This window comes from Oncorhynchus mykiss, chromosome 15 (assembly GCF_057628025.1).
Source record: "Oncorhynchus mykiss isolate SJ-2025 chromosome 15, ASM5762802v1, whole genome shotgun sequence".
NCBI lineage: Eukaryota > Metazoa > Chordata > Actinopteri > Salmoniformes > Salmonidae > Oncorhynchus > Oncorhynchus mykiss.
The window spans coordinates 85,625,008-85,647,841 of NC_143036.1; the positions used below are offsets into that span (position 1 = coordinate 85,625,008).

General features: G+C 47.2%; 1 protein-coding gene across 15 annotated transcripts in view; it reads right to left on the reverse strand.

The window, feature by feature from the left end:
- Window positions 1-239: 239 nt before the first annotated feature.
- ptpro (protein tyrosine phosphatase receptor type O) overlaps window positions 240-22,834 on the reverse strand; it is a 131,893-nt gene continuing 109,298 nt past the window's right edge. For 3 of the 15 annotated variants that reach the window (XM_090201467.1, XM_090201469.1, XM_090201479.1), the window contains 10 exons: window positions 22,680-22,763; window positions 20,879-20,914; window positions 18,981-19,062; window positions 18,739-18,829; window positions 18,527-18,603; window positions 15,854-16,111; window positions 13,467-13,621; window positions 12,428-12,563; window positions 11,808-11,927; window positions 9,106-9,222 (listed from right to left, as the gene is read on the reverse strand). In XM_090201467.1, the coding sequence (XP_090057593.1) occupies window positions 11,826-11,927; window positions 12,428-12,563; window positions 13,467-13,621; window positions 15,854-16,111; window positions 18,527-18,603; window positions 18,739-18,829; window positions 18,981-19,062; window positions 20,879-20,914; window positions 22,680-22,763 (1,021 nt within the window). In that variant the 3' untranslated portion in view covers window positions 9,106-9,222; window positions 11,808-11,825. Of the gene's footprint in view, window positions 9,223-11,807; window positions 11,928-12,268; window positions 12,296-12,350; window positions 12,564-13,466; window positions 13,622-15,853; window positions 16,112-18,526; window positions 18,604-18,738; window positions 18,830-18,980; window positions 19,063-20,878; window positions 20,915-22,679; window positions 22,764-22,834 lie in introns of those variants that run through there. The other 12 variants (XM_090201468.1, XR_016487000.1, XR_016487001.1 and 9 more) reach the window with 12 other exon arrangements.

The window sequence follows — 22,834 nt, forward strand, 5'->3', positions numbered from 1 at the left end:
TGATTGATTGATGTTGAATCACCTTGTAGAGAATCACAAGTCATGTTGAATCACCTTGTAGAGAATCACAAGTCATGTTGAATCACCTTGTAGAGAATCACAAGTCATGTTGAATCACCTTGTAGAGAATCACAAGTCATGTTGAATCACCTTGTAGAGAATCACAAGTCATGTTGAATCACCTTGTAGAGAATCACAAGTCATGTATTCACTGCTTTTGACAAGACACACAATCTGTCTGATATTGCAACATTTTATTTTTTCCAACACACACACACACACACACACACACACACACACACACACACACACACACACACACACACACACACACACACACACACACAGAGACATCCATTAAAACTCTGTGATGATAATCCTAGTAGCAGATCATCCCTCTAATTTAAGTGACACAATGCACAATAATGGCAGCAATGAGAAACAAGCCTGACTGGACTGATGCACACTGAGTAACAGAGAACTGTGAAACGTGTACAGTACCCGACGAGTAACGTCTGTGTTTCTCTCCCTGGTTCCAGCCAGTCATACAGTACCCGACGAGTAACGTCTGTGTTTTGTCTGTCAGTAGCTGTGACAGCCAGTCATATACAGTACCCGACGAGTAACGTCTGTGTTTTGTCTGTCAGTAGCTGTGACAGCCAGTCATATACAGTACCCGACGAGTAACGTCTGTGTTGTCTGTCAGTAGCTGTGACAGCCAGTCATATACAGTACCCGACGAGTAACGTCTGTGTTTTGTCTGTCAGTAGCTGTGACAGCCAGTCATATACAGTACCCGACGAGTAACGTCTGTGTTTTGTCTGTCAGTAGCTGTGACAGCCAGTCATATACAGTACCCGACGAGTAACGTCTGTGTTTTGTCTGTCAGTAGCTGTGACAGCCAGTCATATACAGTACCCGACGAGTAACGTCTGTGTTTTATCTGTCAGTAGCTGTGACAGCCAGTCAGTCAGTCCCAAATGGCACCCTATTCTCTAGGGCAGTGTTTCCCAACTCCGGTCCTCCAGTACTCCCAACAGCCCAACTCCGGTCCTCCAGTACCTCCAACAGCCCAACTCCAGTCCTCCAGTCCTCCCAACAGTGTTTTCCAACTCCAGTCCTCCAGTCCTCCCAACAGTGTTTTCCAACTCCGGTCCTCCAGTACCTCCAACAGCCCAACTCCAGTCCTCCAGTCCTCCCAACAGTGTTTTCCAACTCCAGTCCTCCAGTCCTCCCAACAGTGTTTTCCAACTCCAGTACTCCAGTACCCCCAACAGCCCAACTCCGGTCCTCCAGTGTCCCCAAAAGTGTTTCCCAACTTCGGGCCTCGAGTACTCCCAACAGCCCAACTCCAGTCCCCCAACAGCCCAACTCCGGTCCTCCAGTACTCCCAACAGCCCAACTCCGGTCCTCCAGTACTCCCAACAGCCCAACTCCAGTCCTCCAGTATCCCCAACAGCCCAACTCCAGTCCTCCAGTACTCCCAACAGCCCAACTCCGGTCCTCCAGTATCCCCAACAGTACATATGTTTGTTGTGGTCCCGGAGAAGCACCTGATTCTATTTGACACCCAACTTGCCTTGACAAGTTGAATCAGGTGTTTTTGTCCAGGGGGTACTGGAGTTGGGCTGTTGGGGTACTGGTGTTGGGCTGTTGGGGTACTGGTGTTGGGCTGTTGGGGTACTGGAGTTGGGCTGTTGGGGTACTGGAGTTGGGCTGTTGGGGTACTGGAGTTGGGCTGTTGGGGTACTGGTGTTGGGCTGTTGGGGTACTGGTGTTGGGCTGTTGGGGTACTGGAGTTGGGCTGTTGGGGTACTGGAGTTGGGCTGTTGGGGTACTGGTGTTGGGCTGTTGGGGTACTGGAGTTGGGCTGTTGGGGTACTGGAGTTAGTCTGTTGGGGTACTGAAGTTGGGCTGTTGGGGTACTGGAGTTGGGCTGTTGGGGTACTGGAGTTGGGCTGTTGGGCTACTGGTGTTGGGCTACTGGACTTGGGCTGTTGGGGTACTGGAGTTAGTCTGTTGGGGTACTGAAGTTGGGCTGTTGGGGTACTGGAGTTGGGCTGTTGGGGTACTGGAGTTGGGCTGTTGGGCTACTGGTGTTGGGCTACTGGAGTTGGGCTGTTGGGGTACTGGTGTTGGGCTGTTGGGGTACTGGAGTTGGGCTGTTGGGGTACTGGAGTTGGGCTGTTGAGGGTACTGTAGTTGGGCTGTTGGGGGTACTGTAGTTGGGCTGTTGAGGGTACTGTAGTTGGGCTGTTGGGGGTACTGGAGTTGGGAAACAGTAGTGCACTATATAGGGAATAGGGCCCTGGTCTAAAGTAGAGCACTATATAGGGAATAGGGCCCTGGTCTAAAGTAGTGTACTATATAGGGAAATAGGTTGTAATTTGGGATGTACCCTTGCTGCTCCAGCAGGAAGATAACATGCAGTAAAACCTTTCCATTTTGCTCCAAAAGGACGTGTTACTGCAGCTATGATAGAATAACCTCAACTAGGCTCTTCTGGATCATGTTACGCTTACTGACACACTCCAGTTACACAATGAGTGGGTGGTACATCGAGAAACAGAGTTGTTCCAGAATGAGTACATGGAGAAACAGAGTTGTTCCAGAATGAGTACATGGAGAAACAGAGTTGTTCCAGAATGAGTACATGGAGAAACAGAGTTGTTCCAGAATGAGTACATGGAGAAACAGAGTTGTTCCAGAATGAGTACATGGAGAAACAGAGTTGTTCCAGAATGAGTACATGGAGAAACAGAGTTGTTCCAGAATGAGTACATGGAGAAACAGAGTTGTTCCAGAATGAGTGTGTTGTACATGGAGAAACAGCGTAGGTCCTGTCATCAGGAATATATATACAGTGTCAGATGGAGAACTGCGTTAATAGAAGCCCTGTCATGTAACTAGTGATGCACATTTCTGATAACTTTCACAAAAGTCACAGCTTTTCCAGAAATCCTGTTTGGAGGATTTCCAGATTTCCTTCTAATTACCTCCTGATTCCGGGAATCTTCCAACTTTTGGAACTCTAAACCCATGTAATTTAACCTATGTAATGTAAGGTCAATATGAGGTCAGGGTGGTTGACCCTTCACCTCTGTAAACACTTGGTGCTCCTCTAACTAAGGAGTGGTCAGACAGACGGCTGGACAGAGACAGATGAGCTGGAGACGGACAGATGGACAGAGACAGATGAGCTGGAGACGGACATATGGACAGAGACAGATGAGCTGGACAGAGACAGATGAGCTGGAGACGGACAGATGGACAGAGACAGATGAGATGGACAGAGACAGATGAGCTGGACAGAGACAGATGAGCTGGAGACGGACATATGGACAGAGACAGATGAGCTGGACAGAGACAGATGAGCTGGAGACGGACAGATGGACAGAGACAGATGAGATGGACGGAGACAGATGAGCTGGACAGAGACAGATGAGCTGGAGACGGACAGATGGACAGAGACAGATGAGATGGACAGAGACAGATGAGCTGGACAGAGACAGATGAGCTGGACGGAGACAGATGAGCTGGACGGAGACAGATGAGCTGGACAGAGACAGATGAGCTGGACGGAGACAGATGAGCTGGACGGAGACAGATGAGCTGGAGACGGAAGGCCAGTACAGTAGCCCTAACTCTTAACTAACTCTTAACTCAGTAGCTGCTGCACCAACAATCAAGATCATGTAATGATCCCTTTTTTAGTAAACACTCAACTGTTCGATAATGTACCTCAATAATAATGTACCTTGATAATGCTGAGCCAGAGTGAGGATTTGATTTGATATTTTTCCAGTTATTCCATTTCCTTACTGTCCAGAGGTCCCATATAGATGGAGGTAAACTGGACTTCACACCCTAGTGGAGGACCCCTCTCCCTGTGACATCAGAACTGTGCTGTCTGTAGGTCTGATGTCATCACCAGGAGACACAGGAAGTGCCTAATCTGATATGCACATTTACAACATGCACCGTTCAGGTCTCAACACTCGATTGCAACTAATGCAATTATATACCCTGGTAAACAAATGACAGTTTAAAACCTCCCCATCTTGTTGTTTCAGTAAAGAGGTTTAAATGACAGTTTAAAACCTCCCCATCTTCTAGAAGACATCCCTCTAGTTTCAGTAAAGAGGTTTAAATGACAGTTAAAATCTCCCCATCTTCTAGAAAACATCCCTCTTGTTTCAGTAAAGAGGTTTAAATGACAGTTTAAAACCTCCCCATCTTCTAGAAGACATCCCTCTTGTTGTTTCAGTAAAGAGGTTTAAATGATAGTTAAATACCTCCCCATCTTCTAGAAAACATCCCTCTTGTTTCAGTAAAGAGGTTTAAATGACAGTTAAAACCTCCCCATCTTCTAGAAAACATCCCTCTTGTTGTTTCAGTAAAGAGGTTTAAATGACAGTTAAAACCTCCCCATCGTGTTGTTTCAGTAAAAAGGTTTAAATTACAGTTAAAACCTCCCCATCTTCTAGAAGACATCCCTCTAGTTTCAGTAAAGAGGTTTAAATGACAGTTAAAACCTCCCCATCGTGTTGTTTCAGTAAAAAGGTTTAAATTACAGTTAAAACCTCCCCATCTTCTAGAAAACATCCCTCTTGTTTCAGTAAAGAGGTTTAAATGACAGTTAAAACCTCCCCATCTTGTTGTTTCAGTAAAGAGGTTTAAATGACAGTTAAAACCTCCCCATCTTGTTGTTTCAGTAAAGAGATTTAAATGACAGTTAAAACCTCCCCATCTTGTTGTTTCAGTAAAGAGGTTTAAATTACAGTTTTAACCTCCCCATCTTGTTGTTTCAGTAAAGAGGTTTAAATGACAGTTAAAACCTCCCCATCTTGTTGTTTCAGTAAAGAGATTTAAATGACAGTTAAAACCTCCCCATTTCTATACCAGACAAGGTGTGTTATGTCTCCACAGTACAGTAGGCAGCAGCATCATCAGTCTCAGGGCAGTGTGATGTGGACCAGACAGAAACACTGTAGTCTCTCTCTCCTCTCAGCTCTCCTCTCCTGTCATCTAATGGCAACAGCCAATCCAAGGTCTCAGGGCAAGCACAACAATAGATCCACAGTCTAAACTGGCATTCCACAATTTCTAGCCAATAGAAACACAGTCTCTAGATTAGAACAGTCTCTAGCCAATAGAAACACAGTCTTTAGCTTCTAAACTGATATTCCACAACCCTTGTCTTGTCATGGTACTGTGATGTTGACAAGCTGGCAGTCGGCTGAAACGATACCGGCCTTTTCTCCAAGAGCAACCTGTCTGTAACAGGCCTTTCCTCCAAGAGCAATCTGTCTGTAACAGGCCTTTCCTCCAAGAGCAGTCTGTCTGTAACAGGCCTTTCCTCCAAGAGCAATCTGTCTGTAACAGGCCTTTCCTCCAAGAGCAATCTGTCTGTAACAGGCCTTTCCTCCAAGAGCAGTCTGTCTGTAACAGGCCTTTCCTCCAAGAGCAATCTGTCTGTAACAGGCCTTTCCTCCAAGAGCAGTCTGTCTGTAACAGGCCTTTCCTCCAAGAGCAATCTGTCTGTAACAGGCCTTTCCTCCAAGAGCAGTCTGTCTGTAACAGGCCTTTCCTCCAAGAGCAGTCTGTCTGTAACATGCCTTTCCTCCAAGAGCAACCTGTCTGTATCAGGCCTTTCCTCCAAGAGCAACCTGTCTGTAACAGGCCTTTCCTCCAAGAGCAGTCTGTCTGTAACAGGCCTTTCCTCCAAGAGCAGTCTGTATCAGGCCTTTCCTCCAAGAGCAATCTGTCTGTAACAGGCCTTTCCTCCAAGAGCAGTCTGTCTGTAACAGGCCTTTCCTCCAAGAGCAGTCTGTCTGTAACAGGCCTTTCCTCCAAGAGCAACCTGTCTGTATCAGGCCTTTCCTCCAAGAGCAACCTGTCTGTAACAGGCCTTTCCTCCAAGAGCAGTCTGTCTGTAACAGGCCTTTCCTCCAAGAGCAATCTGTCTGTAACAGGCCTTTCCTCCAAGAGCAACCTGTCTGTAACAGGCCTTTCCTCCAAGAGCAACATGTCTGTAACAGGCCTTTCCTCCAAGAGCAACCTGTCTGTAACAGGCCTTTCCTCCAAGAGCAGTCTGTCTGTAACAGGCCTTTCCTCCAAGAGCAACCTGTCTGTAACAGGCCTTTCCTCCAAGAGCAATCTGTCTGTAACAGGCCTTTCCTCCAAGAGCAGTCTGTCTGTAACAGGCCTTTCCTCCAAGAGCAACCTGTCTGTAACAGGCCTTTCCTCCAAGAGCAACCTGTCTGTAACAGGCCTTTCCTCCAAGAGCAATCTGTCTGTAACAGGCCTTTCCTCCAAGAGCAGTCTGTCTGTAACAGGCCTTTCCTCCAAGAGCAATCTGTCTGTAACAGGCCTTTCCTCCAAGAGCAACCTGTCTGTAACAGGCCTTTCCTCCAAGAGCAATCTGTCTGTAACAGGCCTTTCCTCCAAGAGCAGTCTGTCTGTAACAGGCCTTTCCTCCAAGAGCAACCTGTCTGTAACAGGCCTTTCCTCCAAGAGCAACCTGTCTGTAACAGGCCTTTCCTCCAAGAGCAATCTGTCTGTAACAGGCCTTTCCTCCAAGAGCAACCTGTCTGTAACAGGCCTTTCCTCCAAGAGCAACCTGTCTGTAACAGGCCTTTCCTCCAAGAGCAACCTGTCTGTAACAGGCCTTTCCTCCAAGAGCAACCTGTCTGTAACAGGCCTTTCCTCCAAGAGCAGTCTGTCTGTAACAGGCCTTTCCTCCAAGAGCAACCTGTCTGTAACAGGCCTTTCCTCCAAGAGCAATCTGTCTGTAACAGGCCTTTCCTCCAAGAGCAGTCTGTCTGTAACAGGCCTTTCCTCCAAGAGCAACCTGTCTGTAACAGGCCTTTCCTCCAAGAGCAACCTGTCTGTAACAGGCCTTTCCTCCAAGAGCAATCTGTCTGTAACAGGCCTTTCCTCCAAGAGCAGTCTGTCTGTAACAGGCCTTTCCTCCAAGAGCAATCTGTCTGTAACAGGCCTTTCCTCCAAGAGCAACCTGTCTGTAACAGGCCTTTCCTCCAAGAGCAATCTGTCTGTAACAGGCCTTTCCTCCAAGAGCAGTCTGTCTGTAACAGGCCTTTCCTCCAAGAGCAACCTGTCTGTAACAGGCCTTTCCTCCAAGAGCAACCTGTCTGTAACAGGCCTTTCCTCCAAGAGCAATCTGTCTGTAACAGGCCTTTCCTCCAAGAGCAGTCTGTCTGTATCAGGCCGGTGTCTGAGATGTGAACCTTGTTGGAGACGGTGTCTGAGATGTGAACCTTGTTGGAGACGGTGTCTGATATGTGAACCTTGTTGCAGTTGGAGACGGTGTCTGAGATGTGAAGTTTGTTGCAGTTGGAGACGGTGTCTGAGATGTGAACCTTGTTGGAGACGGTGTCTGAGATGTGAACCTTGTTGGAGCTGGAGACGGTGTCTGATATGTGAACCTTGTTGCAGTTGGAGACGGTGTCTGAGATGTGAAGTTTGTTGCAGCTGGAGACGGTGTCTGAGATGTGAACCTTGTTGCAGTTGGAGACGGTGTCTGAGATGTGAACCTTGTTGCAGCTGGAGACGGTGTCTGAGATGTGAACCTTGTTGGAGACGGTGTCTGAGATGTGAACCTTGTTGCAGCTGGAGACGGTGTCTGAGATGTGAACCTTGTTGGAGACGGTGTCTGAGATGTGAACCTTGTTGGAGACGGTGTCTGAGATGTGAACCTTGTTGCAGTTGGAGACGGTGTCTGAGATGTGAACCTTGTTGGAGACGGTGTCTGAGATGTGAACCTTGTTGGAGCTGGAGACGGTGTCTGAGATGTGAACCTTGTTGGAGACGGTGTCTGAGATGTGAACCTTGTTGCAGTTGGAGACGGTGTCTGAGATGTGAACCTTGTTGCAGTTGGAGACGGTGTCTGAGATGTGAACCTTGTTGCAGTTGGAGACGGTGTCTGAGATGTGAACCTTGTTGCAGTTGGAGACGGTGTCTGAGATGTGAACCTTGTTGCAGTTGGAGACGGTGTCTGAGATGTGAACCTTGTTGCAGTTGGAGACGGTGTCTGAGATGTGAACCTTGTTGCAGTTGGAGACGGTGTCTGAGATGTGAACCTTGTTGCAGTTGGAGACGGTGTCTGAGATGTGAACCTTGTTGCAGTTGGAGACGGTGTCTGAGATGTGAACCTTGTTGCAGTTGGAGACGGTGTCTGAGATGTGAACCTTGTTGGAGACGGTGTCTGAGATGTGAACCTTGTTGCAGTTGGAGACGGTGTCTGAGATGTGAACCTTGTTGGAGACGGTGTCTGAGATGTGAACCTTGTTGCAGCTGGAGACGGTGTCTGAGATGTGAACCTTGTTGGAGACGGTGTCTGAGATGTGAACCTTGTTGCAGCTGGAGACGGTGTCTGAGATATGAACCTTGTTGGAGACGGTGTCTAAGATGTGAACCTTGTTGGAGACGGTGTCTGAGATGTGAACCTTGTTGGAGACGGTGTCTGAGATATGAACCTTGTTGGAGACGGTGTCTAAGATGTGAACCTTGTTGGAGACGGTGTCTGAGATGTGAACCTTGTTGCAGTTGGAGACGGTGTCTGAGATGTGAACCTTGTTGGAGACGGTGTCTGAGATGTGAACCTTGTTGGAGACGGTGTCTGAGATGTGAACCTTGTTGCAGTTGGAGACGGTGTCTGAGATGTGAACCTTGTTGCAGTTGGAGACGGTGTCTGAGATGTGAACCTTGTTGGAGACGGTGTCTGATATGTGAACCTTGTTGCAGCTGGAGACGGTGTCTGAGATGTGAACCACTCTCATTTCAGTTCAGTTCCACTAAGTTGCTGTGTGAAAGATGGGTCCACACTCCCTCTAAACAAGGTTTATAAGAGACGTTTCACCACTCAGAGGGGTCATGCTGCTGTCCCAACCAGCCTGGTTCCTGATGTCTCGGTCAGTTGTGTTGTAGTTCTGCTGAAGGTTGAAGAGGAGAAACAACATCAAGCTTCATAGGGCCAGAACTCCTGGTCAGTCTGAGTCAGTGAACGAGCCTCCTTCAGACCCCTGTTCAATCCCACACAACTAACACCAATTAAAACTCTAATCCATCTTCATGTTGTTCTTCTTGTGTTGTTGTCAGATTAGTCAAACATTCTGGGTTCATTTTTTTTGTATCAATGATGAAACGTGTCTCGGTAGAGAACGGATGTCTGAAGCACGGGAGTCTGAGTGATGTCAAGACCTGCAACAGGAAGAACAGGGTTATTATAGAACTGCTAGTGTAGGGACCTGCTCAGATATAGTCTCTCCATCTGATGACAGAGAGGTGATTCAGAGGGGTTAGTATAGAACTGCTAGTGTAGGGACCTGCTCAGATATAGTCTCTCCATCTGATGACAGAGAGGTGATTCAGAGAAGATGGCTGAAGATTCAGAGAAGGTGGTTATAGATTCAGAGGGGTGGTTATAGATTCAGAGGGGTGGCTATAGATTCAGAGGGGTGGCTATAGATTCAGAGGGGTGGCTATAGATTCAGAGGGGTGGCTATAGATTCAGAGGGGTGGCTATAGATTCAGAGGGGTGGCTATAGATTCAGAGGGGTGGTTATAGATTCAGAGGGGTGGCTATAGATTCAGAGGGGTGGCTATAGATTCAGAGGGGTGATAATAGATTCAGAGGGGTGGTTATAGATTCAGAGGGGTGGCTATAGATTCAGAGAGGGTGGCTATAGATTCAGAGGGGTGGCTATAGATTCAGAGGGGTGGTTATAGATTCAGAGGGGTGGCTATAGATTCAGAGGGGTGGTTATAGATTCAGAGGGGTGATAATAGATTCAGAGGGGTGGTTATAGATTCAGAGGGGTGGCTATAGATTCAGAGAGGGTGGCTATAGATTCAGAGGGGTGGCTATAGATTCAGAGGGGTGGCTATAGATTCAGAGGGGTGGCTATAGATTCAGAGGGGTGGCTATAGATTCAGAGGGGTGGCTATAGATTCAGAGGGGTGGTTATAGATTCAGAGGGGTGGTTATAGATTCAGAGGGGTGGCTATAGATTCAGAGGGGTGGCTATAGATTCAGAGGGGTGGCTATAGATTCAGAGGGGTGGCTGTGGATTCAGAGGGGTGGCTATAGTTTCAGAGGGGTGGCTATAGATTCAGAGGGGTGGTTATAGATTCAGAGGGGTGGCTGTGGATTCAGAGGGGTGGCTATAGTTTCAGAGGGGTGGCTATAGATTCAGAGGGGTGGTTATAGATTCAGAGGGGTGATAATAGATTCAGAGGGGTGGTTATAGATTCAGAGGGGTGGCTATAGATTCAGAGAGGGTGGCTATAGATTCAGAGGGGTGGCTGTGGATTCAGAGGGGTGGCTATAGATTCAGAGGGGTGGCTATAGATTCAGAGGGGTGGCTATAGATTCAGAGGGAAGGCTATAGATTCAGAGGGGTGGCTATAGATTCAGAGGGGTGGTTATAGATTCACAGGGGTGGCTATAGATTCTGAGGGGATGTCTATGGATTCAGAGGGGTGGCTATAGATTCAGAGTGGTGGCTATTGATTCAGAGTGGTGGCTATATATTCAGAGGGGTGGCTATAGATTCAGAGGGGTGGCTATAGATTTAGAGGGGTGGCTATAGATTCAGAGGGGATGTCTATGGATTCAGAGGGGTGGCTATAGATTCAGAGGGTGGTTATAGATTCAGAGGGGTGGCTATAGATTCAGAGGGGTAGCTATAGATTCAGAGGGGTGGTTATAGATTCAGAGGGGTGGCTATAGATTCAGAGGGAAGGCTATAGATTCAGAGGGGTGGTTATAGATTCAGAGGGGTGGCTATAGATTCAGAGGGGTGGCTATAGATTCAGAGGGGATGTCTATGGATTCAGAGGGGTGGCTATAGATTCAGAGGGGTGGCTATATATTCAGAGGGGTGGCTATAGATTCAGAAGGAAGGCTATAGATTCAGAGGGGTGGCTATAGATTCAGAGGGGTGGCTATAGATTCAGAGGGAAGGCTATAGATTCAGAGGGGTGGTAATAGATTCAGAGGGGTGGCTATAGATTCAGAGGGGTGGCTATAGATTCAGAGGGGTGGCTATAGATTCAGAGGGGTGGCTATAGATTCAGAGGGGTGGCTATAGATTCAGAGGGGATGTCTATGGATTCAGAGGGGTGGCTGTGGATTCAGAGGAGTGGCTATAGATTCAGAGGGGTGGCTATAGATTCAGAGGGGTGGCTATAGATTCAGAGGGGTGGCTATAGATTCAGAGGGGATGTCTATGGATTCAGAGGGGTGGCTGTGGATTCAGAGGGGTGGCTATAGATTCAGAGGGGTGGCTATAGATTCAGAGGGGATGTCTATGGATTCAGAGGGGATGTCTATGGATTCAGAGGGGTGGCTATAGATTCAGAGGGGTGGCTATAGATTCAGAGGGGTGGTTATAGATTCAGAGGGAAGGCTATAGATTCAGAGGGGTGGCTATAGATTCAGAGGGGTGGTTATAGATTCAGAGGGGTGGCTATAGATTCAGAGGGGTGGCTATAGATTCAGAGGGGATGTCTATGGATTCAGAGGGGTGGCTGTGGATTCAGAGGGGTGGCTATAGATTCAGAGGGGATGTCTATGGATTCAGAGGGGTGGTTATAGATTCAGAGGGGTGGCTATAGATTCAGAGGGGTGGTAATAGATTCAGAGGGGTGGCTATAGATTCAGAGGGGTGGTAATAGATTCAGAGGGGTGTCTATATATTCAGAGGGGTGTCTATATATTCAGAGGGGTGCCCATAGATTCAGAGGGGTGCCTATAGATTCACAGGGTGTCTACAGATTCTTACGTTGTGCAGGAGGCGTCACTAGGACTTGCTGATGTTCTCGTAGATGACATCACTGCTGATGGACTGTGTCTTCTTCTTCCACATCAGCAGGACACACTGGTGGATGAACACGTACTGCTCCTACAGGAAGTGACATCATACAGGAAGAATGTCAACAGAAGAATGTTTTAGTGACAGTGCATAAGTATGTCTGAAATGGCACCCTATTCTGAGGGGAAAGAAGACAGTCTGACCAGAGACCAGATGGGGCCCTACAGTACCTCGGTCTGAGGGGAAAGGAGACAGTCTGACCAGAGACCAGATGGGGCCCTACAGTACCTTGGTCTGAGGGGAAAGGAGACAGTCTGACCAGAGACCAGATGGGACCCTACAGTACCTCGGTCTGAGGGGAAAGGAGACAGTCTGACCATAGACCAGATGGGACCCTACAGTACCTTGGTCTGAGGGGAAAGGAGTCTAACCTCTGTCTGGACCATGGAGAGTCGATGGGACCTCATCTCATCTCAGATCCTAACCCTAAACCCCACTGGGACTGTCTCTTACCTCTGTCTGGACCATGGAGAGTCGATGAGACCTCATCTCAGATCCTAACCCTAACCCCCACTGGGACTGTCTCTTACCTCTGTCTGGACCATGGAGAGTCGATGAGACCTCATCTCAGACACCATACCCAGGATGTCAGTATACTCATGTTCTCTGATGTGCTGCATCAGTCGGTCCAGAGCGATGAAGGTCCCTGTCCGGCCCACACCAGCACTGTGGAGACAACACAACATCCTGTTAGTGGAGAGACACAACATCCTGTTAGTGGAGAGACACCAGCATCCTGTTAGTGGAGAGACACCAGCACTGTTGGAGAGACACGGCACTGTAGAGCTGTCAACTCATTAATAACCTCTGATAACCGTCTGACATCTCACTATGGTTTGAGTGGCTCAGTTGCCTCTGCACTGGTTGGAAAGGACTTGACAGCTGAAGACAACATGGTTGCCTCTCATCAATGCAGTGAAAGAGTGTACTGTAGAGAAACGTTTGTTACTAGGAAACTGTTTATAGTTCAAAAGGCCTGGTTTTCTCAATTCTTTACAAGTGACAATCTTCTCAAAGTAAACAGAGTTGTTTTGTTAATTGTTATTTACCTTGTGGATTACTACCTGTGTAGACTGAAAGATTGGTCTGAATGCTGTTTCGCTAAGGCCTACTGGCTTCCATTTAGGTTTCATATGTGGACTGGAAGTCTGGTCTGAAGGTTGTTTCTCTAAGGACTACTGGCTTCCATTTAGGTTTCATATGTGGACTGGAAGTTTGGCCTGAAGGTTGTTTCTCTAAGGCCTACTGGCTTCCATTTAGGTTTCATATGTGGACTGGAAGTCTGGTCTGAAGGTTGTTTCTCTAAGGCCTACTGGCTTCCATTTAGGTTTCATATGTGGACTGGAAGTTTTGTCTGAAGGCTATTTCTCTAAGGACTACTGGCTTCCATTTGGGAGCTCTCAGACAACTCTGTCTGAGTAACATGTCCCTGACAGCATGGCCCCTGTGGTTGAGCCTGGTAGACCCTGTACGTACCTTCCATTTGGGAGCTCTCAGACAACTCTGTCTGAGTAACATGTCCCTGACAGCATGGCCCCTGTGGTTGAGCCTGGTAGACCCTGTACGTACCTGCAGTGAACCACAATGGGTTCTTTGGTGCGGTTGGCCTGCTGGCGGACGATGTGTACGAACTGCAGGATGCTATCGATGGCGTTGACCGTGGGGACACCGTGGTCCGGCCAGGACGTGTAGTTGAGATGGAGGACGTCCTGAGACTCGTCAGCCTGCAGGGGGAGACACCACGGAAAGACAGACAGTTAGACAAGGCTGATGGATCAGTATACATCAGATCTCTCCATCCGGGTCTAGCTAGCAGCAGGGCACCTCCTCCACCTCCACCTCCTAAAAAGGGGGAGACTTGCAAGCCGAAGAACACCACCCCAACCGTGAAGCACGGGGGTGGCAGCATCATGTTGTGGGGGTGCTTTGCTGCAGGACGGACTGGTGCTCTTCACAAAATAGATGGCTTCATGAGGAAGGAAAATTACGTGGATATATTGAAGCAACATCTCAAGACATCAGCCAGGAAGTTAAAGCTTGGTCTTAAATGGGTCTTCCAAATGGACAATAACCCCAAGCATATTTCCAAAGTTGTGGCAAAATGGCTTAAGGACAACAAAGTCAAGGTATTGGAGTGGCCATCACAAAGCCCTGATCTCAAGCCTATAGAAAATGTGTGGGCAGAACTGAAAAAGCATGTGCAGGCAAGGAGGCCTAAAAACCTGACTCAGATACACCAGCTCTGTCAGGAAAGAATGGGCCAAAATTCACCCAACTTATTGTGGGAAGCTTGTGGAAGGCTACCCGTAACATTTGACCCAAGTTAAACAATTTAAAGGTAATGCTTCCAAATACTAATTGAGTGTATGTAAACTACTGACCCACTGGGAATGTGATGAAAGAAATTAAAGCTGAAATAAATAATTCTCTCTGCTATTATTCTGACATTTCACATTCTTAAAATAAAGTGTTGATCCTAACTGACCTAAAACAGGGAATTTTAACTAGGATTAAATGTCAGGAATTGTACAAAACTGAGTTTAAATGTATTTGGCTAAGGTGTATGTAAACTTCCGACTTCAACTGTATGTGCTAGTTAGGCTCTACACCCCCAGTTAGGCTCTACACCCCCAGTTAGGCTCTACACCCCCAGTTAGGCTCTACACCCCCAGTTAGGCTCTACACCCCCAGTTAGGCTCTACACCCCCAGTTAGGCTCTACACCCCTTTAAAGCAGATTAATGTGCTTCATTTTAAGAAGTTATTTGGCCACTTTAGTTGTGATACAAACCTTATTAAAACATATAGGACTATGGGCTAGACTACATGAGGTGTGATACAAACCTTATAGGACTATGGGCTAGGCTACATGAGGTGTGATACTAACCTTATAGGACTATGGGCTAGGCTACATGAGGTGTGATACTAACCTTATAGGACTATGGGCTAGGCTACATGAGGTGTGATACTAACCTTATAGGACTATGGGCTAGGCTACATGAGGTGTGATACTAACCTTATTAAAACATATAGGACTATGGGCTAGGCTACATGAGGTGTGATACTAACCTTATAGGACTATGGACTAGACTACATGAGGTGTGATACTAACCTTATAGGACTATGGACTAGACTACATGAGGTGTGATACTAACCTTATTAAAACATATAGGACTATGGGCTAGGCTACATGAGGTGTGATACTAACCTTATAGGACTATGGGCTAGACTACATGAGGTGTGATACTAACCTTATTAAAACATATAGGACTATGGGCTAGGCTACATGAGGTGTGATACTAACCTTATAGGACTATGGGCTAGACTACATGAGGTGTGATACTAACCTTATTAAAACATATAGGACTATGGGCTAGACTACATGAGGTGTGATACTAACCTTATAGGACTATGGGCTAGACTACATGAGGTGTGATACTAACCTTATAGGACTATGGGCTAGGCTACATGAGGTGTGATACTAACCTTATTAAAACATATAGGACTATGGGCTAGACTACATGAGGTGTGATACTAACCTTATAGGACTATGGGCTAGACTACATGAGGTGTGATACTAACCTTATAGGACTATGGGCTAGACTACATGAGGTGTGATACTAACCTTATAGGACTATGGGCTAGACTACATGAGGTGTGATACTAACCTTATAGGACTAAGGGCTAGACTACATGAGGTGTGATACTAACCTTATAGGACTAAGGGCTAGACTACATGAGGTGTGCGATCTTATGCTGGGCATCATTCACAAGTGATAGGCTAATATTGTCACCCATCAGACTATTCTTGTTTTAATCTTGTCTTTACATATATTATTTAGTATATGTTCAGTGTAAATTGTTAAAAGTAGTTCTCGTGCAACTAGAGTTGTTTGGTTTGTTAAACTTTGAAATCAGTGTTGTTTGTTTGTCATGTGATGCTGTAGATCCACTCACATATCCCAGTCTGAAGTTCCTTATTGTCCACTCTGGTGATTCTGACTCCGACAGCATCTCAACACTGATCTCTCCGTAGGTCACCGGCTCATCTGTGAATGGCCAGTAGTGGTCACACTTCACCCTGCGCCTCTCGTTACACTGCGTCAGCATCACAATGATGTGGCTCTTCTGCTGCAGGATCATGTTCCAGAAGTCGTTCCTCGTCTCAGGCAGAGGACCCTGGGTAGCGATGTACTCTCTGGGTGATTTATAACCCTGGAGGGGGAGAAAACCAGGGTTATGGTTACTGTTGAGGTTAAGGTCTCAGGCAGAGGGCCCTGGGTGCTGATTTATAACCCTGGAGGGGGAGAAAACCAGGGTTATGGTTACTGTTGAGGTTAAGGTCTCAGGCAGAGGGCCCTGGGTGCTGATTTATAACCCTGGAGGGGGAGAAAACCAGGGTTATGGTTACTGTTGAGGTTAAGGTCTCAGGCAGAGGGCCCTGGGTGCTGATTTATAACCCTGGAGGGGGAGCAAACCAGGGTTATGGTTACTGTTGAGGTTAAGGTCTCAGGCAGAGGGCCCTGGGTGGTGATTTATAACCCTGTAGAGGGAGAAAACCAGGGTTATGGTTACTGTTGAGGTTAAGGTCTCAGGCAGAGGGCCCTGGGTGCTGATTTATAACCCTGGAGGGGGAGCAAACCAGGGTTATGGTTACTGTTGAGGTTAAGGTCTCAGGCAGAGGGCCCTGGGTGATGATTTATAACCCTGGAGGGGGAGAAAACCAGGGTTATGGTTACTGTTGAGGTTAAGGTCTCAGGCAGAGGGCCCTGGGTGGTGATTTATAACCCTGTAGAGGGAGAAAACCAGGGTTATGGTTACTGTTGAGGTTAAGGTCTCAGGCAGAGGGCCCTGGGTGGTGATTTATAACCCTGTAGAGGGAGAAAACCAGGGTTATGGTTACTGTTGAGGTTCAGGTCTCAGGCAGAGGGCCCTGGGTGGTGATTTATAACCCTGTAGAGGGAGAAAACCAGGGTTATGGTTACTGTTGAGGTTCAGGTCTCAGGCAGAGGGCCCTGGGTGATGTACACTGGGAGATTTAAAACCCTGGAGGGGGAACGGATGACATCATGCCTGTGATCTCTGTATTTGCTGTGTTCACTGTATTGACCAGATCCCTACATTGATCAACGGTAGTTAGCAGACACTAACTGGTATGTAGTTGGTATGTACTGGTACTAACTGGTATGTAGTTGGTATGTACTGGAACTTACTAATATGTAGTTGGTGCATACCCCTACTTACTGGAATGTATTTGGTATGTTCTGGTACCTACAGTTATGCACTGGTACTAACTGGTATGTAGTTGGTATGTACTGGTACTAACTGGTATGTAGTTGGTATGTACTGGAACTAACTGGTATGTAGTTGGTATGTACTGGTACTAACTGTTATGTAGTTGGTATGTACTGGTACTTACTGGTATGTGGTTGGTATGTACTGGTACTAACTGGTATGTGGTTGGTATGTACTGGAACTAACTGGTATGTAGTTGGTATGTACTGGTACTAACTGTTATGTAGTTGGTATGTACTGGTACTTACTGGTATGTGGTTGGTATGTACTGGTACTAACTGGTATGTAGTTGGTATGTACTGGTACTAACTGGTATGTAGTTGGTATGTACTGGTACTAACTGGTATGTAGTTGGTATGTATTGGTACTAACTGGTATGTAGTTGGTATGTACTGGAACTAACTGGTATGTAGTTGGTATGTACTGGTACTAACTGGTATGTAGTTGGTAGGTACTGGTACGTAGTTGGTATGTACTGGTACTAACTGGTATGTAGTTGGTATATACCGGAACTAACTGGTATGTAGATGGTATGTACGTATACTAACTGGTATGTAGTTGGTATATACTGGTATGTAGATGGTATGTACTGGTACTAACTGATATGTAGTTGGTAGGTACTGGTATGTAGATGGTATGTACTGGTACTAACTGGTATGTAGTTGGTATGTACTGGTACTAACTGGTATGTAGATGGTATGTAGTGGTACTAACTGGTATGTAGTTGTTATGTACTGGTACTAACTGGTATGTAGTTGGTAGGTACTGGTATGTAGATGGTATGTACTGGTACTAACTGGTATGTAGTTGGTATGTACTGGTACTAACTGGTATGTAGATGGTATGTACTGGTACTAACTGGTATGTAGTTGGTATGTACTGGTATGTAGATGGTATGTACTGGTACTAACTGGTATGTATATGGTATGTACTGGTAAGTAGTTGGTATGTACTGGTACTAACTGGTATGTAGCTGGTGTGTAGTGGTACGAACTGGTATGTAGATGGTATGTACTGGTGCTAACTGGTATGTAGTTGGTATGTACTGGTACTTACTGTTATGTAGTTGGTATGTACTGGTACTTACTGGTATGTAGTTGGTATGTACTGGTACTTACTGTTATGTAGTTGGTATGTACTGGTACTAACTGGTATGTAGATGGTATGTACTGGTACTAACTGGTATGTAGTTGGTATGTACTGGTACTTACTGTTATGTAGTTGGTATGTACTGGTACTAACTGGTATGTAGTTGGTATGTACTGGTACTAACTGGTATGTAGTTGGTATGTACTGGTACTTACTGTTATGTAGTTGGTATATACTGGTACTTACTGGTATGTAGTTGGCGTTGATGTAGTCTGATCCCTCGTCGTTATGTAAATAGATCACCTTCACTCTGCTGAAGTCATCTGGGGAAAGTCATGGTTCTATTCAGTACTCATCAGTGATCTGTTTCTTGTCTGTTCCTACAGATAAACTACCATGTTAAAGCATACTGTTATATATGGCTTAGTGTCTGCTACTGTTTCCTGTCGGTCACTCACACGGCAGGATGTTGGTGTAGCGGTTCTTGGGTCTGTTGATAGGCAGGTCTGCTGCATCATGGGAAAGATCCAGACCTACGCTCTTCAGCTCCTACAACATGACAGACACATGACAGACACATGACAGACACATGACAGACACATGACAGACACATGACAGACACATGACAGGCCATGAGCGACGACTCAAGCACAATATCTAATCCAGCTTTAACATAATCATTAGGTCATCAGAATACTACCTCAAACTGCAGAGAGAACTTGTAGGCGGAGTCTTTGCTCATGTCTTTGAGGTACGCATCAAAGTCATCCATCTGGACAGGGCTGAAACACAACACACAGAACAGTCATCCAGCTGGACAGGGCTGAAACACAACACATGGAACAGTCATCCAGATGGACAGGGCTGAAACACAACAGTCATCCATCTGGACAGGGCTGAAACACAACACACAGAACAGTCATCCATCTGGACAGGGCTGAAACACAACACACAGAACAGTCATCCATCTGGACAGGGCTGAAACACAACACATGGAACAGTCATCCAGCTGGACAGGGCTGAAACACAACACACGGAACAGTCATCCATCTGGACAGGGCTGAAACACAACACATGGAACAGTCATCCATCTGGACAGGGCTGAAACACAACACATGGAACAGTCATCCATCTGGACAGGGCTGAAACACAACACATGGAACAGTCATCCAGATGGACAGGGCTGAAACACAACACACAGAACAGTCATCCAGCTGGACAGGGCTGAAACACAACAGTCATCCATCTGGACAGGGCTGAAACACAACACATGGAACAGTCATCCAGATGGACAGGGCTGAAACACAACACACAGAACAGTCATCCAGCTGGACAGGGCTGAAACACAACACATGGAACAGTCATCCAGCTGGACAGGGCTGAAACACAACAGTCATCCAGCTGGACAGGGCTGAAACACAACACACAGAACAGTCATCCAGCTGGACAGGGCTGAAACACAACACATGGAACAGTCATCCAGCTGGACAGGGCTGAAACACAACAGTCATCCAGCTGGACAGGGCTGAAACACAACACACAGAACAGTCATCCAGCTGGACAGGGCTGAAACACAACACACAGAACAGTCATCCAGCTGGACAGGGCTGAAACACAACACACAGAACAGTCATCCAGCTGGACAGGGCTGAAACACAACACACAGAACAGTCATCTAGCTGGACAGGGCTGAAACACAACACACAGAACAGTCATCCATCTGGACAGGGCTGAAACACAACACACAGAACAGTCATCCAGCTGGACAGGGCTGAAACACAACACACAGAACAGTCATCCATCTGGACAGGGCTGAAACACAACACACGGAACAGTCATCCATCTGGACAGTGCTGAAACACAACACACAGAACAGTCATCCAGCTGGACAGGGCTGAAACACAACACACAGAACAGTCATCCATCTGGACAGGGCTGAAACACAACACACAGAACAGTCATCCAGCTGGACAGGGCTGAAACACAACACACAGAACAGTCATCCATCTGGACAGGGCTGAAACACAACACATGGAACAGTCATCCAGATGGACAGGGCTGAAACACAACACATGGAACAGTCATCCAGATGGACAGGGCTGAAACACAACACACAGAACAGTCATCCAGCTGGACAGGGCTGAAACACAACAGTCATCCATCTGGACAGGGCTGAAACACAACACACAGAACAGTCATCCAGCTGGACAGGGCTGAAACACAACACACAGAACAGTGCGCATTGGTCCGATATTTCCTACTCCTCCTCAGAAGAGGAGGAGAATTGTTACAACACAGATTAACACACACACACATTAACACACACACACATAATTAACACATTTCACACACACACAGATTAACACACACACGTTAACACATTTCACACACACACAGATTAACACACATCACACACCCAGATTAACACACTTCACAACACACATATTAACACACACGGATTAACACAGTTCACACACACACACAGATTAACACACTCACACACAGATTAACACAGTTCACACACACACACACAGATGAACAGATTTCCTCACAAGCACATACTGCAGCAGACACACATCCCTTTCCTAGTAGTGTTACCTTGTTAGCTTCCGTTTCTTTAAAGCAGTCTTGCTCCTATAAAACACAGATTTTATACCATTTTATAATCAGACATTTAGTTCCCACCAGAAGTGATCCAACATCCAATCAAATCACTGCTTGGTGTCATTCTAGACAATAGAGGATAACCTACAGAACAGCAACATGCTCAAGTGATGTCTGTCCCAAATCCCCAACTCATAGATGATACAAACACACTTGACTCGTCCGAGTTTCCTTATTCAACCCCCACTGGACCCACATCACCACCCAACGGGCAGACAGCAAGCTGACAGAGTGCAGACATCAAGCAGACAGCAAGCTGACAGAGGGCAGACAGATAGCAGACAGCAAGCGGACAGCAAGCAGACAGAGGACAGACAGATAGCAGACAGCAAGCAGACAGCAAGCAAACAGCAAGCTGACAGAGGGCAGACAGCAAGCAGACAGCAAGCAAACAGCAAGCTGACAGAGTGCAGACAGCGAGTAGACAGCAAGCTGACAGAGGGCAGACAGCAAGCAGACAGCAAGCAAACAGCAAGCAGACAGAAAGCAGACAGCAAGCAGACAGCAAGCTGACAGAGGGCAGACAGCAAGCAGACAGAGGGCAGACAGAGAGCAGACAGCAGGCAGACAGCAAGCAGACAGAGGGCAGACAGCAAGCAGACAGCGGGCAGACAGCAAGCAGACAGCGGGCAGACAGCAGGGAGACAGCGGGCAGACAGAGTGCAGACAGCGGGCAGACAGAGTGCAGACAACGGGCAGACAGTGGGCAGACAGAGTGCAGACAGAGTGCAGACAGCAGGCAGACAGCAAGCAGACAGCGGGCAGACAGCGGGCAGACAGCGGGCAGACAGAGTGCAGACAGAGTGCAGACAGCGGGCAGACAGCGGGCAGACAGAGAGCAGACAGTGGGCAGACAGTAGGCAGACAGAGTGCAGACAGCATGCAGACAGATGGCAGACAGAGTGCAGACAGCAGACAGACAGCGTGCAGACATAGTGCAGACAGTGGGCAGACAGCAGGTAGACAGAGTGCAGACAGAGTGCAGACAGCAAGCAGACAGAGGGCAGACAGCAAGCAGACAGAGTGCAGACAGCAAGCAGACAGTGGGCAGACAGCGGGCAGACAGAGTGCAGACAGCAAGCAGACAGAGGGCAGACAGAGTGCAGACAGCGTGCAGACAGGAAGGCCAAACTGTTGCTAGTATCATGCTACAGTATGTTAGTACCTTGCCATGCCATGTTATTGAATCCATCTTGAAGAGTGTGTTTTATGTGAAGGACTGTTCCAACCACAGACAGAGGATTACTAGAAAGATCTCTGATCTGAACAGACTCTGATCACCTCAGGATCCTGGGACTCTTTTCTCCACCAGTTGATTGACAGTGGAAATGCAGATATTTTGTATGTGAAATGTCTGGCTACAGACTCCTTAAGTCACATCAATAAGAAAAGGGACCTTTCAGGTAGCTCGGTGTCTATGGTCAGAGGACAGCCTTTCTAACACAGGCCCCAGAACAGTTACTTACCAAGGAGGCAGACAGGACAGCCTTTCTAACACAGGCCCCAGAACAGTTACTTACCAAGGAGGCAGACAGGACAGCCTTTCAACACAGGCCCCAGAACAGTTACTTACTAAGGAGTCAGAGGGGACAGCCTTTCTAACACAGGCCCCAGAACAGTTACTTACTAAGGAGTCAGAGGGGACAGCCTTTCTAACACAGGTCCCAGAACAGTTACTTACCAAGGACGCAGAGAGGACAGCCTTTCTAACACAGGCCCCAGAACAGTTACTTACCAAGGATTAATATAAAAAGCCAAAAGATAGTCAGTCCAAAGGCAGGATGGCAGGAGGGTGAGAAAGGCAAAGAGGCTCCTCCGCCTGAAGGGTTCAGACAGACAGACAGACAGACAGACAGACAGACAGACAGACAGACAGACAGACAGACAGAC